The sequence below is a fragment of the Lathamus discolor genome, chromosome 3, assembly GCF_037157495.1.
Source record: "Lathamus discolor isolate bLatDis1 chromosome 3, bLatDis1.hap1, whole genome shotgun sequence".
Taxonomy (NCBI): Eukaryota; Metazoa; Chordata; class Aves; order Psittaciformes; family Psittacidae; genus Lathamus; species Lathamus discolor.
The window spans coordinates 35643375-35663943 of NC_088886.1; the positions used below are offsets into that span (position 1 = coordinate 35643375).

At 38.1% G+C, this 20569-nt stretch overlaps 1 protein-coding gene across 1 annotated transcript; it reads right to left on the reverse strand.

Annotated features, from left to right (window-relative positions):
• Positions 1–671: 671 nt before the first annotated feature.
• On the reverse strand, positions 672–7344 carry LOC136009910 (uncharacterized). The gene is made up of 7 exons (XM_065670361.1): positions 7326–7344; positions 7076–7218; positions 5978–6071; positions 4830–4948; positions 3803–3945; positions 2951–3148; positions 672–971 (listed from the first exon to the last, which is right to left on the reverse strand). The coding sequence occupies exons 1-7, from the start codon at positions 7342–7344 to the stop codon at positions 860–862; spliced, it is 828 nt and encodes a 275-aa protein (XP_065526433.1). The 3' UTR covers positions 672–859.
• Between the last annotated feature and the right edge of the window lie 13225 nt (positions 7345–20569).

Sequence of the window (20569 nt, forward strand, 5' to 3'; positions counted from 1 at the left end):
CGTTAGTGGCACAGCTATTTGTGTGCCAGCATGAGCTGCCTGGAAAAGAAGCTAGAACTGAACAGCAAATCAATCAAAGACAAGGACAGATACCTCTCAAAGATAATTACATTCAGATATCCCGGGGAGCCCTTACAAATCCCTTTTCAGTTTCCACAGCTCTTTTCCCTCGTTGTGGTTTTGGTTTGAGGAACCTGTACTGAGCGACAAGACATTCCTAACAGTGCCAGCAATGTGTGAAAAGACTTCTTTCCTGTTTCATCATTTACCTCCCCACTGCTCTCTAGCCATACCAGACTCCCAAGCAAGAACTTTTTCCATTATTTTTATTTTATTTAATCTATGATTTCCAAGGGTCAAAATGGTTGGAGTGGTTCTGCCTTTCCCATCTACAAAGCACATTAAAGAGCACTAGGACATTGGTGGGACCTGAAGGAGGAGGTTGGTTTTGGTTTATTTTCTTTTCTTTGCAGCTGGATATTAATCCCTGTACCATTTCCCATAATGAACATGAACGTCATGGTACATTATGGTCTGAACTTGGACGTGTTTTAAGTAAATGCAACGGGAGTCAGTAATTGTGAGTTGTTGTCTACATAGATTTCCTAGACAAGAATGTCATCCAATATTTTTAATACACCAAAGTCATTACACTCAGTATACATGCTACATCTTATTTACATATAATTTATCCATACTTACTTGAAGTATGTGGTATCACAAACACATTAAAAAAATACATATTTCTGCTTCATTATTTCTTTCATCAGAAAAAAAGAGTAACTTCCATACACACGAACTGTTGTATCTTTTAAACGAGGTGTTTCTAGCACAGTTTTAATCCTACAAAAATACAGTGCTAGAGTATAGTACACATTTTGAAAAAAACCCTGATATCTGGAGATGAGCAGTCCTCTGGCAGTTTTGGGATACCATCCAGCATTTTCAGATTTGGCAAACTGGAGAACACACTTAAAGAGAGACAAAAGAAAAACAGAAACTGAGATAAATAATCTTGGGAAATATTTAGAACAAAATAGACACTGATAAATAACAAATTGTGGATTCCAGCATATCCAAAATAGATTTGTATTACTGGAAACCTTGATTTTTCACTTGTTGCAGAATTTATCTGATAAAGAGCTAATTAAAATTCTTCAGGTTTTGCTCTGTTGCACAAGTTTTATGTCCTCAGACTCAGTAACACACTGCAAATATCTACATTTTTAATAGAGAAGAACCAAACCAGTTGTCTAATGCAAAAGAGAGGACACTGTTAGCCTCGACTGAATTTCCTAGACTTCTGAAAAGCAAAGATTCAGACTGCAAGAAGTGCAACTTTTATCCTTCTGTGACAGAGAAAGCAGGCTCTCTGCAAACCTTTTGCACTCCTGTTTCTCCCAAAGAAAAGTCCTTGTTTTGTGGCATGATGCCAAACCGAAACAAATGGCTCTACCTCCTGATATACTGTCCCTTTTAAACAGCACATCAGTATCTCTAACCTCAGTCTTGAAGACTGCTGTTTTCCTCTTCAGAGGAGTGTAGTGGAGCCAGAGCCCCTCCACAAGCATGCAAAGGCTGTCAGCCCACGTGCTATGATGTTTGCTTCTGTGCCTTTTAAGGTAAGTGTGGACTCCAGTGCTCAAATCTCAGCATGTATTTATCATCAGGGCTTTGTCTGTGCTTGAAACTGATTAATTCTGTCTTCCAACACTGGCAATGAAAGTAATACCAGAGTAATACCAATGTTCAATTGACTTAAGAATAGGTAGGATGTGGAGCAGAAACATAATTAGTAATTGCCAAGAGGTGCTTTTAAGCTTTTGTTCTCCTGGACCTTTGATATGCAAATAAAATGTGAAATCCATAATTTTAAATTTACTTTTTAGCTTTTACTTTGCTCTCTGCCTGCTAACTTTAGACAGCACAAGCATCACCATCACACTGCCAAACTGATGCCTCTAGACTGAAGGAAAAACCATACTGGAAACTCAGACAGGTTTTCATTAAACACTTTCTTTCAAATGTCTCCTTTTTTCCCCCCTCTCAGAAAGAGATGACTTCTTGGACACGTGCTGTAAGGTTGATCTCAAAAAATCAACGCCTTCTGTAGATGGCTGACACGACTCTGTGTAGTGCGAAAAACATGCAACCATGCATACTTCTGAGGAGTTCGGAAGGAACACGCTTTGTCCCCCTTTCCGACCCGTGCACAACTTTTTTCCTGGCAACAGCGTTTTGGAGTCAAAGCAACTGGGGAAGAATGGAATTGGGGTATGAGTGTCAAAACACTCGTGAGACAGTATAAATTATCTTCCCCTGAATTCTCTGTCTTGGATTTGAATGTTCATTTCCAGTGCCTGAGGCAGGTCTATTAAGTTCACACTACACTACACTGCCTGCAACATACACCTATGCCAAATAGGGTATCAATGCAGTGCAAATTCTACAGCGCTGCCACAGAGAGAGGAGAGAATCCAGAAAAATCAAATTAAGGCAACTTAGTTTTCTTTTGCTTTAGCTCCCATTTTTCACCACATCCTTCTGATTCCATCTCTAAGATGCAATGCAATTTAGACTCCTTTCAGAATACACAAGGGATGCAATGAGACTGAAGAGAGTTTGAGTAATAAGTAGTTTCTATTAATAAAAGGGAATCTAATTTATATGCCCTACTCACTGTCTCTAAATGTGATCCACAGACTTATCTCAGTTCAAGAACTGCCAGTCGTGAGTAGAAAGCCTCATAGGCAGCTTCTGAATATTTTGTGGCTATCAGCAGAAACTGGCCCACCCGCCCATGTTTCTGGAGCATTTATGATAGTTAAGACTATGGGAAAATAAAAAGATTATTACAGAGAGCTTGTTGCATTTGAGATCATATCTTTCAGAACTCTCTCACAAACACTTCTTTGTGTTGATCAACCAGCCATGAGATGGTAAGACTTACAGTTGTCTGTATCTTTCTTGAAACTCACAGGGATTCCTCTTGAGTATAAGGGATTCAAGTGGAGTATGTCTGAAATCTGATATTCCACTTAGTGTCATAATGTTATTTTCAGCAATTGATAAGTGCTGAATCTGAGGTATCCTTGGCAGCTGTTTGAAGGATGTAAAGTGGTTTTTATTGACATTTAGTTCTCTGCATCTGTAAAGTATAAAATGTAAGACATCACTGATCACATCTGTAGTAGTATATACCTGTAAGTCAAAACAGGACATAGTAGTCAATGACCTGGCAACTTATAGCTTCCAATGAGAGATACAAGAATTGGATTCCTTGGGACCTGCTTTCACACTAGTTTTACATTAGTGCTATTTTTACCTACTGATGGACTGCAAGATCAGATCCCTACACTTTATAGTCTCAGCTTTCTTTATATTGTACAATGGATAGATCATTATTCTTGTTCTCAATATTACAACTTTTCATAAGCCTAGACATATGACAACATAGTAGCAATAAATGGATTATAAAAACCTTCTTTGCATGGGTTATGTTCCAGGATCCCTTCAGTGTTCAGAAACTCTCCTTTTCAGCATAAATATCACTGATTTTAAAGAGATTCATTAATTGTTTGCCAGGAATAAACGGACATCATTCGATATCCTTGCTGAATATTTTCAACTTGGGAACGACATGAACTCAGAATATCAATATAGTGATGGATTCTTGATATAATACCCACAAAATGTCATATTTTGGCAGTCCTCAAGAGGCTACTCCAGCTATTACTTAAGTAAATAATAATTTTGATTTCTATGATATTGCATAAAAAGAGAAACAGGACATTTTGTCTACCTTGGCAACCTTATGGCACTTAGGTCTGTCAAAGAATTGTCCACCAACCAAAGTTTTTCCACCCGGATTAATCTTTGGAGAATCCTTTTGAAGTTTCCCACCTGGTAAAGATCACCCAGGTCCTGAAATGAAAGGTTCAACTCCTGGGAAGGGAAAAATAAGCAAAACAATTTACTTTTTTTTTTCTTGCTTTCTAATAACTATATCATTAAATCTTTGCAATGTCAGCATTAGTTAAAAGGTGAATTTATTTTATTATGCTGTTCTCATAACAATTGGTACTGCCAGTTGCCAAATTCACCCTAGAATCATAGTGACACACTGCATAATCCTTTGAAAGAAAAGAAGAAAGAAATCATCTCTTAAGCATGTGAATCTTACTGTCCAGCCTCTCCTCCCTCTTTGAGTGGGGTTGCCAGTGTGTGTGTGTGTTTTGGGTGGAGAAAGCAGGACTAAGTGATCGTGGCTTATTGGTTTGGCTTCTAAACTCACCTGAAATAAAAAATGTTGTGCAGCAATCAGATACCAATACTCCCTGGTCTGTGTCAGATGTTTATGCACAGGGAGAGGTGTGATTCAGAGTACTGGATCTTGGTGTTAGATTACTACCTGGCTTTCTCCTTCATCTTACAGAGGTCATAACCTGCGGCTGATCAGAACCAGCAATAATGCAGTACCTCCAGCCAAAAAGAACTGCTCAGGCTGCTATAAGGAGAGAGTGAAAGAGCTGAAATGAAACTAATCCATTCTCTAACCATTAATTTATCATCAATTTTTGAAGAAGGCACTAAGCAGGCAAAGAACGTCACTAGTTCTCACATGCCCAAGCACAAATGAAGCCCCCGTCACAACACAGAAGTTTACTCTTTTGGGTCACAACCCAAATAATAGCATATTCCAGTGTTTCTTCCTTTTACAATGTCATGGTGCCAACCAGGGCTTCAAAACTGCTAACTGCAGTGAGCAGCCAGCACATTATTATTTGGCTTATGTACTACAGTACAAAAGATTAATGAGAAAGTTTTACAGCACAGTCTTCCCAGTTCTCTTGCAGTTTCTTTTGCCACTTCTCTGTGTCAGTTGTATGTTTTCCTTTTTTCAAAGTATGTTCTTCTCCTCTGAAAAACAGCTCTTCTTCTGAGGGCCCTGGTCAGAAAAAAACTCATTTAAGATAGCGGATGTGACAGTGAACTGGCACTTAGTTACTTGCTGAAAGACTACATATATAGCTTAGAAGGTATCTGAAATGATGAAATATATATAATATTATAGGTGTGTGGGTTCCCAAGCTTCTACAATGCAAATTGAAGATTTTTCTATCATTTCTGGCCTCATAATTCAGCAAGCAATATAAGGCCATGATGATTTGGTATATGGTTACTAAATGACATTTCTTCTACAGCTAAGAATAAAAGCTTTTCTTAAATAGCTGAGCACAAACATTTGAATTCTAAAACACTGTTTCACATGCTATGAGTTTATATACTGGTTATGTATTAATACTATAATTTTCCCAAGAAATGGGTATGTTTGCGAATTCCATACTACTGATAACAACTGCAACTGGGATCAACAGCCATATTCAAAACCTCAGTTATATTAAGAACAACACACACTGAAGACTTAAAATTTTAAGGTCTACTGAAATGTTTACAGCTATGGACATCTTCAAATTCCTAACAAAGACAAGTACAGCGTGGACTTTTTCCATTGTTTAGTTCCAAACATTCAAACACTAGATTTTAAAATCCACCTTCCATTCTCTGTTCTTGGGTGTGCCTATAGATTGTAATTGGGCCAATTCAGTCCTAAAATAAAATGTATAAAACAGTGGCTTGAAGGACTGGATTTCAGTCTTGGTTTCTTGTTTGGCAAAAGACTATTGTTTTCTCAACAGTATTTAAATGCTAAGGAACTTTAGAGAGAAGTAATTGGCATCACATTGAAACTAAAAATTTTCACATTACAGCTTTTGCTTTTGTTTCACATTTTCAAAATTATGAAGGCATTTTCCTAGTGATTAAAATAAAGCAAACATGTTCAATATGGGATGAAATCCTGCCCCTTTTCAAAACAATGGCAAGCTCCAAGACTTAAGGTCATAACATTTCAGGATGTACTGTTTGAGTAAATAGAGTTGAGCCTTCAACATGAATACATCTTTTTGATCTTTACCTTCTCTCACTCGGGGACAATGAAGCAGATTTCCTTGAACATCATGTTCCTCTATGTCACACCAGCTGACATACTTGAAGCAATCAGAAGGAAGCTTAAAAAAAAGGCAAAATAAATGTATAAAAGAATCAGTTAAGATTTTTCGTATTTTTCCATATTTCTGTCCCTGTTACAGTAAAAATAATATTCATACATGTTTACAATGTCTTTTGCCTTAATACCATCTGCTGAATAGAAAAATTCTGTATGGAAGTGAGGAGACAATGGCATATATTTGTGTATGTATATACATGTAAACACATTTCTGGACAAGTTTACATACAATATATCCTGGATGCAACTGGGGAACTAAATCTAAATACAGAAAACCTGCCATTGCATTCAAGAATACAAGGTTTATGCCCATTTTGCTTTTCCACTAAAACATGTTCTGTAGTTTCCAGGTCATCAGTCTCCCAGGAAGGAGCAAGGAACAAAGTCTAACTCTGCCTGTAGCATATGGAGTAGGTGTGATTTGTGCCATGCCTAACAGATATAGCACCATGATTGCCTATATTGGGGGAATCTCTCAGGGCAATACAGTTTGGCATTTGCTTGAATTTCCAGTGTTTCTGTCACTGGAGGCCATAATGGTGGACTTGAGGAGGCAGGAAGAGAAGTGGAGCATGCACCTCTGACTCGACCCCACCAGTTAAAGCCACATACAGAAGCTGGTAAATGCAGTGAAAAGCCACAGTTTAGGTGTAGTTTACCACAGTCCATCCTGGTTTACTTCTATGAATTGGCTCAAATACTGGAGAGAGGTCTTCTCACACCAGCACTCATGGCTATGACATTTTATAGCCTCTTGAGAACTTAATATATATTCACCCATTGCATCCAGTTCTGTGCATACTGCTCAAAGGCTGAGTCAAATCCCTTGCCACTGTTGCCACCATATCATATAATCTTATTTATAATCTGAACTAGCTTGGAAGGATAGAAGTAGGTAAACCATAATCAGCTTCAAAGCTGAGGAAGTGATTTCTGCCTTAGTTACTCTTTGTCTTTTTCTCTCATCTATAAACTTGTAATCAGACTGGTATGACAAGCACTTACTGGGGAAGGTAGTTCAGAATCACAGATCTGCCTGTTGATTCTTCTATTTTGTGATAGAACCAGTGGAACAGTGTGTGTATCACTTAGGATGGAGCAGCAGGATGAATACGATTTACAGAACTTTTGACTGCCTGTAGCCAGACCTGAAGAACTAGAGAGGAGATGTTAAACCAGCAATTGTTTCTGTTCAGGGAAATGCAAGCTATTTTGTAATAATAGAAAATACAGAGTAGTAAGGGGTGGGACTTACCACCAGACAATAGCCACATGATCTTGAGGTCAAACCATAGGTAATCCACTCTAGTCCCTTAATTTCACCTCTCACCTAAGGACCCCTTATTTATATGTACAAGGCTTTCAGATGTATGTATGTCCAAACATTTGAAAGAGGAACTTACTGGCACTTTGTTAGAAAAACTCAGTCTTCGAGAAAATGAAGAACTGAACTTGTTCAATAGCATGATACTGTTCCCTTATATCCTGTATAGTCCTGTTTTTATGGATCCAGGTTGTATGAAAAGATACATCAACTGCATTTTAATTTTAATACCTTGAGTATGTTTTAGTAGAATATCAAGGCTCTGCAGAAAAGCTGAACTTTGTTCAACAGAGTCTTGAAGTCATGTGCTTATGTGTTTTGCTAGTTCATTGCCTCAGAACACTTTCAAGTGTACATTTTATATATACTAGATGATGCAATTTCTCCAATTGTGCTTCAGAGAAATCGAATAATTTGCAGACTGGCAGCTGGAATTTAGAAATTTACCATGGAATACTAAAAAAAAAAATAAAATTAAAATAATTAATTTACTAAGTGTGTGCATGCAGTGCTCTAACTTGACTTCTACTGTACAAGCTTGATGAGAGCTTGCCAGAAAGTATCAGCTGTCAGTAAGCACCATTAAAACAATTATAGTCAGGAGCACTAATGGAGAATAAAAATGCAGCTTCAAAATGGTCTAGTGAGGATGGTAATGAAAATTTCCTATTGAGTGTAACAGACAAGCTAAACAGAACATCAGTTAAAACCTACGATTAAAGATTACTGGCAAATAATCATGTAGTGATGTGTACTGTTGACTTTACTAAGATTGTTTTGCCTTTTTTAAATATTGGTAAAAACCAATATTATATCTTTCCTGGCTTTTGCCTTAAAGAGCACACAGACTGCACATAACAGTACTGACAGAAAGAACTACAGCTCCCCTCATGCTTTATGGTTTTTGTTTTGTTTTATTTTGCTTTGTTTTTTTAAATGGAATCAAACCAGCCACAACAAACTGCAGGCAACTTAAAAGAAGCTGAGCAAGCTCAGCATTTCTGAAAATATCATCTAATTACTTAGGCATTTTTAGAGTTCATCTTGAGGCAAACAGACCATTTTCATGTATCTGTGCTGATACAGATCAGCAGGCTCTCACACACATGCCAAAAAAAATTACTGAGGTCTTTCGCTTAGCCCTATCTTGATATTTCTTTTGCTTCTGGTTCCTTGCATGTTCAATGAGGTTGTTCCAGATAAATATGTAAATATTCTTTTATATTTAAGAAACAGGTATGTTACACTCAGTTTTGCAAGTGAGGAAATACATCCGTTAGCATGTAAACAAATGAGTATTTACAAATGCAAGACTTTTCAAAACCTACCTTCCTCTCAGCTAGATATTACCTCCTCTGCTGAGACATGAATATACAGTCCTAGTCCCTTGAAATGTGGGAAGAAATATTTTAGCTGAGCCATTTAACACAGTAACTATTCTCATCTTTTGGCAGAAACCTACTCACAAAATTCTGTATTGTTGATAGAAAATAAAACATAAAATTCCAGAATCAATATGTGATACATAAGACTTCTTCAATCTGGTGAGTAGTGAGATTTCTATTGGAAAGAGTGACAGAAGGAAATATTTTCCATCTCAAAACTGCCTGAGTTTAATAAGCACCAGCTGGACCCTAACATGATGTCACAGATCTTTCTGACGGAGCAAGTGCAACACTGCTTTGCTCTCCCTTTCTTTGTTTTCCTTACTATTTTGCTGCAAAATTGATGCAAAAGAAATGTCAGTGAATGAGGCAGGATGCAATTTCAAACAATTACAGATCACACAATACATGAAAGTAACAACATTTTCTGCCTTGATTGTGAGGCCCTTTGGCTGGATATGAATCTCCAATGACACCTCTGGGAGCCGCACACTAGATTATGTCAAGCATTAGGGGGGAAAAAAAATAGATTCATGATGTCTGTCCAGGCTGAGTCATTTCCTCTCACTTTGCCTGCAGTGAGAAATTGGTTGTTATCATAAATCATAGACCTAAATTCTTATGAGAGAGGAATTAATTTCACTAATGGAAACCCTCTGTGGCAATTTCATTCCTCCATTCTCTCTTCTTTTGTGGGAGGGTATCTGTAATGTCTTTGAAGCAAAGATACTTGACTATATTTTAAGAATATTATAAAAGAGGATCAGAAAGGAAACTTAAAATGGTAAGGGTGAAAAAACTTGTGTGTGAACAACTTCTAAACCTGACCCTCAGTCTAGGTGCTCATATCATGGCTACAATTTTGCCACTAATATCAAATCCATGTACAAAAATTCAGAATGTTCAAGACAGTGTCAAACATCTAAATCATCCATCTGGTTGAAGTATGATTTCTCCCACCCAACTGGAGTTGCCAGCCTGCAAAACCAGGCTTCACAAATTTTCTTGGCTCCCTCTACAGTCAGTGGAGACAAGAGGCTATGTTCAGACACTGAGCCTCGATGGATATTATTCTCATCTGGAAAGAACCACAGTCTGCACTGTCTACATGAGAAGCCCATGGGCTTTCCTGAGAGTGAACACCACTTCAGAGCATCTGAAGTCTGATGATGAGGATCTCACTTTAAGTGCCCAAAGGGTGCTTTGAAATAGCAGGACGATGGGGGTAAGTGAAATTACTCATGACTAACCCAATGTATTTTATGCATTTTCCTCAGTGGAAGTCCCAGTGGGGAATTAAGTGGCTGAAATATTTTGTAAACTGGAAGGAATGAGTACAGAACAGCTACTGCATTTTTCAAAACATGATTTATGAGATATCAGGGCATATCTTGGAAAATCATGCACTCCTATAGAGTTCTCTGATTAAAGTCACACTCTATCAAGATGTCAGTGTCAGTCGTGTGTCCATGAAATGGGTCTGCTTCTCCTCCCACTGACATCTTGGCAAAATTTTCATAGGCAACAAAATGCTGTAAATTTCCTAACTGCAGTGCAAGCACATTTGAGTCCAGCTGACTTTAAGGGTAGAATATATTAAAAGTACATTAAATACTTTGAAGAGCTCTAACTGAGCTACTTCTGAAACTACACCAGTGAAAGATATTTTGTGTGAAAAACATTACTCCTATGTATTATTATATGCTTGGCTGTTAAGAAAAGACTGTCAGTCGAAAGACTTTTTTCTCCTGATGTAACTGGCAGACTTGATAAACAAACATCTCAGACTACAGCACAGGTTCAGCTTTGTCTTACAAAAAATGGCAAATGGAAAGCAAGCAAACTTGCAATTTGGGATTTAAAAGGTTTTACCCCAGTGTTCTGAGCAGTTCTGGGGTCTGGCCTAGCTTCCAGCAGTTTTATCCCAAGCTACTCTTCATGAATGAGCAGCCTTAAGAAGGCTTAGCTTTCACTGAACCATGGCTGCTTTTCCCATAGATCTGAAATGTCCTTGATAAAAGATTTGGGAACAAATAGCAGGGCTATTAATACTATCTCTTCACTTATTCAGAAACAGAACTCCTATGCTGCTTGCTACAGCTTCACATCTCACCAAATCACAGAACATGTATGATGAACATGCCAGAGGAAATCCAGAGGATGGCATGAGATGATCTGAGGGCTGGAGCATCTCATCTATGGAACCAGGCTGATAGAGCTGGGGTTGTTCAGCCTGGAGAAGAGAAAGCTCCAGGGAAACATTAGACCAGCTTTCCAGTACATACAGGGGTCAACAAGAAAGCTGAAAGACTTTTTACAAGGGCATGTAGATACTGGAAGAAGGGGAATGGCTTCAAACTGAAAGAGGGCAGATTTAGATTAGACATTAGGAGGAAGCTTTTACTATGAGGGTGATGAAGCAATGGAACAGGTTTTCCAGAGAAGCTGTGGCTGCCCCATCCCAAGTAGTTCAAGACCAGGCTGGACAGGGCTTTGAGCAACCCAGTCTAGTGGAACGTGTCCCTGCCCATGGCAGGGGGGTTGGACCTAGATGATCTTTAAGGTCCCTCCCAACACAACCCATTCTATGATTCTGTGATTCTATTATTTTATGATTTTATTATTCTAAGATATAGAAAAGCCCTTGGTTTCCTGGAGGTGATCTCAGTGGAAATCTGGTGAGACAGCAAAGGGCTCCAACCTCTTTCAGTCCTGCTACTACAGAAGTGAAAATATGGACCAGTCTAAAAGATCTGAATCTAATGTGTTTTAACATTATCTTAAAAAAAAAAAAGAAAACAAACAAACAAAACTGAAGCAAAGAGTTCTTATATCTAGGTTAGAACTGCTGAATTTGCATAGGTTCTATGAGATTATAGGAGATCTGTTTATGGACCTGTCCAAACCACTTGCACAAATAGCTGTTTGCTTGCATGATACAAACACCCCATTATTTATGTTGTCTCAGTCAATTGAACGTGCCAAAGTCAGTCAACATAAATGAACTGCAGGGTTGAATTCCAAACCCAATTTGTACAGGTATTTAAAAGACAGCAAACTTAGAAAGCAGGCTGTGCTTAGTTCAGAATTCACACAATTTACTGCTACATTGCAGCTGTTGCTTGTAGGCAAATATTTATGATAAGAACTCTGAACTTAGAATAGTAGAGGACTTGGACATGGTGTTTCTATGCTCTATTACCTTTCAATTAATTTTTAAAGGAATTTTATGAGACATCTTGAAACAATTCTTTTGAGCATAATTCAGTGACAAACACACCCATAAGTTATGGCTACAATGTATCCTTGCTGGTAGCTGTATCATCAATTATCTTGCTTTATGCATCATAAAATTGCCCCCCCCCAAAAGACATAATTAACATAATTAGGTCTTATCACCGTAATTATACATTCCTAGCATATTAACTAACATTCCATGCAGCTGTTCATGGATCTAACTTGCAACGAAACAAATTCCACATCTCAACCAATGTGCTTTTCACACATTTTTACAACAAATTACGCATTTTTGTTGAGACACCCATTGTCTTTCAGTAATCAGCTAATGACACCAAGAGAAAAAACATTTTTCTTCCTGATTTCTGCACAACCGTCTGCATCAGCAATACAGGTTGGTATATTTTAAAAAGATACTCAATCCTGTAACACTATCTTTGTTGTCAAAGCTTGTCAAGCCAGCTGTGCAATGACTACAGTTACTTCTCTTCTTTCACCCTCCTACCTTTCAGACATGTCTTGCTGTTGCATAAAATCCTCACATCTTGCATAAGGCTACTTGTCTACAGTCAAAGCTTATCTTCCCATCTTTACCCCTGCACAGAACAGTAGTTCTACATCCTCTGAAGAAATGTAACCTGCCAGGATCCTGGCCGGGGCTGTATGGATTCACTGTCTCCAAGGAAACACTGTCACCTCGCAACGCAGTCACGTTAGGAGCTATTGTTACTGATCTCTTAAGCACATCAAACAAATTCCTGTGCTGATCTAGCTGGTATCAATGAACTGTCTTTCCAGAACGTGGCTAAAGACAGGCTGGTGATACCTGTAGCAAGATACATGATCAGTTAGATGAATCTCTGGTGTGTTCACTCCAGAGACTGCTATTTTCTGAATTGCTGTCACATTTTTGCCTACTTGAAGTTCATCTTTTCTTTGCTTAAAATATGCCCTGCTTCATTAATAGCTGTTAAAAGTCTTATCAGTTTATCCAAGAACTTTGGATGAAAAGAAAAGACATACTTAGAGTCTCATATTTTGTGTAATGTTCGTGAAAGTTCTTCATGAGCATCTCTTCACTGTTGAATAACCTTGACTCACTTGAACATGCTCAGCCATTTTATGAACAGTCTCCCAGGCTTTGTTCTTCAAGATTCCATCAAGAGACTTCTCTTGGTGGGAACTGACAGGTCAGTTTTGTGTGCCTATTTTTATAATATATGTTACTTAAAACACTAAAGCTGTAAGTTTTGAGAATAAGTCTAGTGAAGCTGTTCACTTCAAAATGCATTTGATATAATGTTTATTTGGTTCACTCAAAGTGTAGACGCTGGAAGTGTGCCACTGATGGAACTGCAACAGCCCAATATTGTTACCTGCATTGACTGGTCCCTGCTGAAATTTACAGCTGGCTTTTAAACTCTAACAGTAGTTATGGGAACCAAGTTTCAGTGCTTGCTGTGTAAAGTTATAATAGAGCAGTCAATCATGCCCTATTGATCTGCATCTCCCACAAACAGGCACAGTTCCTTCTTCACTTGAGCTCTTAGGCTTCATACAGAAAGAAGATGGAAAAAATAAATTAAGATCAATACAGAACAAAGCACACAGTAAACCCCTCTGCCCAGGAATATGCAACTGGAAATTCCCTATAGTCACAAACCTCTATGGTTCAGACATCCTATCTTTCAATTTCTTCACAGAAAAAATATTCCCTATCCTCTCTTCCCGTCTGATTTCTCTTTTCTTGGTTGTTATAAAGGCTGATCATTATAAAATCTTTCTGTATAGAAAGGCATATGCTTTTCCCAACATCGACTGAAGTTGCCAAAACATTCTCTTAAAAGTTCTGCTGGCAAACTTGACTGTGCCAGTAAACCACCGGAACATAATGTTTATCTGAAAGTCTGAGGGGTTTTGTGGTTCCAAATACTGAATTATCAGCTCATTATCTGAAATTTAACAAAGTAATCATTCCACTTTAGGTGGTACAGGCTCAGTTTATTACAGGGTGAGCAGAGGATAGGGTATTAAGAGTTTTTGAGGTCACTTGAGCTTATCTTTACCCCCTAAGACAAAAAAAAAATAAATTTCTAAATTAAACAAGACTGTAATCTGGGGGCTTTCTACTTTGCTCTTTTCCTTGGTATATAAAATGAGAAGTATTGGTCCACATCACAGTCTAATGGGCTTCAGATCTTCTATGGCAAATACATTCCTCATAAAGCACATGAAAAACTACCTATATGATACTTCAGTTGGCCTTTCTATTATAAATACAATTTTTTAGATCTTTACAACCTGCCCATAAAACTGTGTTTCTGCTAAGAAATTTGGCAGCAAGCCCCATGCCTGCAAGAAAGAAATATTTTTTTCCCACTTTATCCAATTTTGAAGACTAATTTTGTCTTTGAAATGCCTCAGCAGGACAAATACAGGGTCAGAATCAGTCTCAACCATGCGTCTCTCCCATCTACATTCAACTGATTGGATGCTTCCCTGAAAGTCCTACAGTCACATGAAATATGTATGAACTGGGCAGAATACATCTCATCCTGAGATCTGATTAATAGTGGAAACAATTCAAATTATTATGACTGCTGCAGTCCACAAGAGGCCCTATAGTTTGGGACACCATAGAAAGCAGGCAAAATAGAGTTTGCTCCAGAAAGTTTGTAGTATAACTGAACAAAGCAGTCAGACAAAAATAAGGGAAAGGAAATAATATTATCCCTTCCCCTTTTATACAGAAATAAGTGAAATACTTGTACCATGAAATCCTGGTGCTGTGGCAGTCAACAGCAAAAATTCCAATAATGTGAATATCATAATTCATACAGGATTCGTATAGAGACTGACTCCCTCAAGATCAGACTAGATGAACATTCTGGCTTTAAAGTCAATGCATTTAAATGGCTGAGTTTTTCTGATCTGACATAGGAATCGTCTTTAAAGAATACTTAGATTATACTCCTCTATTACAACATTTTTCTGATTAAGGGATACAGGAACTTCTAAAAATCAGCTTGTTGATGTAATTTCATGCTCATTATGTAAAATTCTTACTTAGTGTTAGATTAACACTTATTGGCAGTATCACACCACTGGTTTGATGCCATCAGTAAAATAAGATCTAAAAACTTAACATTGGAGCAACAGCAGAAAGTTAATTTCTATATTGATCTTACCTGGTTTGACTATATCCAGGAATCCATGGCATTTGTGTTGGATGAATCAGTTAGAGAAAACTTCTTTGAATATTTCATTAGGATAATCTGCATGCATACTTATAGGAAGAACTACAAAAGGAACGCAGTATTAAATGCATATATGTTCATCTGTGCTTCAGCAGTTAAGCAGGCACACTTACACAAGCTAACTGGTTATTTTGCTCAGTTACCTAGGCAACAAATTTCTTTCTGCCCTGCCCATTCAGGATACTTGTAAACTCTTTGACTCCCAGTGCCAGGACTTGGAGAGCATGAAAAGGAAAAGCCAAGTACAGCAGAATAAACCCTTGGACAGAAGAAGAGCAGAGTTAGTGAAACATGTCATCAGGGTTACTAGGCAAAAAAGAATCTACAACTAGCTGCATAAATAATTGAAGTGCAAACCGGTCTGGTTTTCTAAGGTGTTATAAACCCAGGAATTACAATAAGGTTGAAGTGGCTGTAACCAAGCAACAAGTACTGCAACTTGGTTCTCTTTTCTGGAAGAACAATGGGCTTGCGAGTCATAATGGCAATATTTGGCACTGAAGATTGATTCTGTCCACAAATCTTATGGTCTTTGGAATCAAGCCAAAAACCCAGATGTTTATGGAGTGAAGAATGGCATTTTCATTCGGTTTAGGAGTGACTTCTTAGTGCAGTATCAAATCTGACTTTTCTACTAAAATGTACGTCAACAATTTCTGGACGTAGGCTTTTTCTGACAGTAAAGAAAGATCACAAATAAGTTATATTTTGAGTATTTTTTTCCTGAAAGTTTCTTCCTTCTTTTTCCAAACCAAAAAAAAAAAAAAAAAAAAAAGAAAAAAGAAAAAAGAAAAAGACATAACTTGCCTTCTTTTGCATTTAGCAACATACCTGTGAATGTATGAAAGAGAAAACTAAATCATATCCCAAGTGAAGTCAGTGGTACACAGCACTCCTCTTGATTGATGTGCAATGGTGATTTCTCTCATTATATGTCTAAGAAGAGATATAGTTCCCCTTTCATCTCAAACCACGGCTTTTTATATTGAATAAAATTACTGCATCCCTACTCCACAGATGCGCATAAACTTATGCTTATCCTTTTAAGAGCACTTATGCTTACCCTTAAAAGTAATGCCACTGAATTTGACTGGAGCAGAATCAAACTTGTATGATGCATACAGAAAAACCCCTAAAAGGTATATGCCAGATACTTGCCAGATTTTTCACAAGAGATTGAACCAAGCATTCTTTTACAGAGGTCATGGTTTAGAGCTCACTGAAATTGATAGGCAAACTGCCATCCATCTTAATGAGCTTCCTGTCAGTCTTCACTTGTCCAAACGCCATTTCTGTGTAATTCTCAAAATTTTAAGTATGTGATCAAAAGCTGCCAAAACAAACAAGAACAGGCATTTGATAAAGCCATCGAGAGATGAAAACTCTGGAATGAGGGCACTCTCATTCGCCTCCATCCACATCTTTATTATGAATCTCATGTTTCACCTTTTCATATGTTAATTGTTAATAATTCCTGATGGAACACAACATTCATTAAGTACTTCCTAATTTATTGAACATATATCTCATCAGGTAATTTTAATCATATGAAAATCATTTTTAATTCATTTTGATAAACAATTTCCTGTTGTAGTCCCGTAAACTTCCTTCTAAACTGTGTCATTTGAAGCAGAATCTCTAGTTGTTCTCCCTCCTAACTTTCATCATTGCAGATGCCACCATATTTCCATAAATTATTGTGTTCATTTATGTAACTGCTGCCAACTGCTAGAGTTATGTTTCCTTCTTTGTGAAGAATTGATTACCTGAGTTACACTGCAAAACTTATTTCACTTAATTCAGCAAACTCTTGCTTTCTTAAAACTCAGATCTAGCAAATATGGGAACACTTAGGAGTCACTAGAACACTCCTTTACTAAACTGGCTTTATTAAGTTGTCGTATGTTAGATATGTAAGATAAATAGGCATAATCTCTTTATGCGTGGAATGTGAAAACTACTCATAATACATTGGACTAATTCAGTCTCATTATCAACACCAGCAGTTCTCAAATTTTTTATACTGGGAAGCCTTTTCTTTCGGCTGCAATACCTTTCACTTTTCCCTCCCTTTCTCCCCAGTACCTTCCTTCCTCAGATATGCGTGTTTCATTTGTATTCTGAATTATGTTTAGTTGTATGCATGCACACACAACATACCAAACTCCACCTGCACAGCAAACCCATTTTATGTGCATATTTACAGCTATGCATATTTGTACATGTATATATGTGTGTGGATGTGTGTGTGCATGTTTACACACACATACACACATATCTGTAACTAATGTGCAAAACCAGGCAGGGAAACAGAGTGTAGGTATTCTTATGCAGATGAAAATTTTACGGAAGACCACCGAATTTCACTACAAATGTGCTTTAAAACATACCTGCTCTCTTTCAAACATCTATCCTTTCTTCCTTTTGCTTCAATAATACAATATATTTTACTGAACAGCAGTTTGATTGTTCTGGTTGATGCTACTTCATTGCTGGGCCAACATGGTAAAAACTACCCAGCTTTACACATGCTAAGAAAGGAGTGAGAGAACAGGAAAGCATGCAAAAGCAATACAGTTGCATGATAGTTTAGTTTTTTAAAATTCAGATACCCCTGCCCCCACTGCAACCAAAGAAGGAGCTGAGGACTACGGATGTGTATTTACAGGCAGAAATTGCTCCTGACACCTCTGGTTTTTAAACTATTCTTCTCCTGAGTCTTACTGAAAAAAAAAGAAAAGGAGTTAAATGAATGTCTTGTTATTTACTGTCTGCAACAATAATAAAGATGCTCCCCAGCTGAAAACAGAAAGCAGGGCCTCCTATGACCATGAGGAAAAGAAAGAAACATTATGAGAAGAACCATCTATTCTTATAAAAGGTGTTGTGTTGATGCAGTTTTTGTCAGGAAATCCAAATGATTCACTCCCACTTGCTTTCAGTTAAAAAAAAAAAATTGGCAGCCTTGTGCTGCAAGAAAGGAGAAACAGCCTTGTTTCTCTCCACTGCATCTTTTATAGGAAGGAGACAGATGCACTATCGCTGTCTACAATTCCTACATTTAAAGTTGGACACTGGCATGTCTTGCCAAAAGAAATTAAATGTAATGAAAATGTGTTTCTGGTCAAAGTCGGAGACTGCGTTTGCTGTATAACAGTATACGCATCCTGCGGGCTACACAACATCCTCCTTCCAGAAGTACTGGGGATATTTCTAATTCTTGGGACTGATGTTCCATTGTGAAGCATTTGTATCTGCTGGTAAGAAGATGAGTACTAGCATCACCAAATGGGGATTTCTGAGCAACAAACATTTTGCATTCACAAGGCATGATAGAAATACTTATTTTAATTCAGATCTACCGACTTCAGTAGAGAAGGGATTCTTGACTCATACATATTCAAGACACAGGAAGACAATATAGTATCTGCAGCCAGATGATGCACCTTCCCCTTGCTCTCTGCAACGCTGTCTTTCCACTCAAGTTCTGGTACTGTAGCACACTAAATCTGTTGGTGGGTCTTCCCAGAGCATCTTTTTGTAATCACTGATAAGGGCGGTTACCCTCAATATGCATTAATCTTTCCTGCCAACTGATTAGTTTTAATCAGAGTCCAGTAAAGGCAATCTGCTGTCTTGAAGCAGAATGACTTCATCCAGTGCCTCCTTCTGCTTTAGCTATTTTCATGCAAAATCCCCTCTGAAGACAAACCTATAGGTTTGTTCCCCCCTAATCCCATCCCCACCCCCCTCACATTTTTGCTTTAACAGAGATGAAGTGATGGAAGCAGCAGCTTTTCTGCAAGAAAAAAAAGAACAAAACTAAACCCCATACTATTTCATCCTGATCTTTGGACTTCAAAGAAGCTAAGTCCACTGCTGGTGTAAAGGGGCGTTATGAAGGTGCTGTTAAAATACTTCATATTACTATATTCTCCAGTCACAGATCTGCCAGACCACTGAACTAGTCCCAGGCATAAATGATACCCCTCTTTCAGCTGCTCCTCTCTGTCTTGCTCTGCCAGCTCGATGTTGTATTCCAGCAGTTGGGAAATAGGAATTCTGTTTTCTCCTTGACTCCCACTGGGAGAAGAAGGGGGCCCTGTCTACAGCAGGAAACATTATGTGCTGTTGTTGCTTCTTCAGGCAAACAAAACTTATTAAAAATCCAGGTGTAATTCTCTTGATTAAGGTTAATATTTCTGCTGATACTTGCACTTCAATGCCTTCTCTTAGACCTCATAGCTTTTACAGTTGAATTGTGAAAGATCAGCAGTTGAGCTTCATCAGTATTCTTCATTTTGCATGCTGCCTTCGCTGTTTTGTAGAGCTACTGAATACAAAATGAAGCTGCAAGTGCGTATTTGCTCTACAGCTAGCAAGGCATGAAGTACTTCTTTCTACAGCTGTGGATTACATCCAGAATAATCATAACAGTGTCGCAGAAGTGATTCAGTGTGTGACACTTAGTGTGCTATTGTGTGACACCAGATGATTAATGCTCACAGCAAAACACAGGCTGGTTTAAATAAACAAAATTAAATATATTTTTATGATTATAGAAATCGTGTTACATCTCTGAGGGAACATAAGCTGCTGCTCCCAAATGCTTCATACTTCTTGGTTTGTTTTTAAATGCTTTGATTGTTCACTGGATTTTCCCATCACATAAATCCACTGACACTTTGGCCCAACAAGGTGACTCAGTGACTCGGACAGTAGCTTGGGACATGGTGGATAGCTGCACCTCAGCCTCCATTTTGTTTTATGATCAGCAATTTACAACATCATATTGTTCCAATTTTCAGTCTCAGAAAGACATCACAGCAGTTTAAAAGGGAACTTAATTCAGTGCCAAACTAGCAGGATTCTTCCTTCTCTGCTGCAACAGCGTTAGGCCAATTGTACTTGTTGGTCACTTAGCATGAGGGTTAGTTTCTCTGCTCCAGCAGCATTATTTTCTGTGGAATGAATCACTTGGGCTACAGTCAAATAGATGAACCAGAGACCAGTTCCGAGTCCAGTGCATGCACTGGCAGTGCCTCAGCTGCACACTGGAACAAAACCAGGTAATTCAAACCACCATCCCTCTGCATCTTCCCCTCCATCGAAAGGAATAACAGGCATGCAAACCACTGGACTGTACCACATTGCAGGCACAGGAAAGAGGGGAAGCTGAAAGGAGTACCAGCCTCACAGGAGAGGCAGAGCCGCCATCTCTCTCCAGATCTCAGATCTGAGCTGACAAGCCAGTCAAATAGCATTTTCCTGAGATTTCTGAGATTGAGGACAGGAA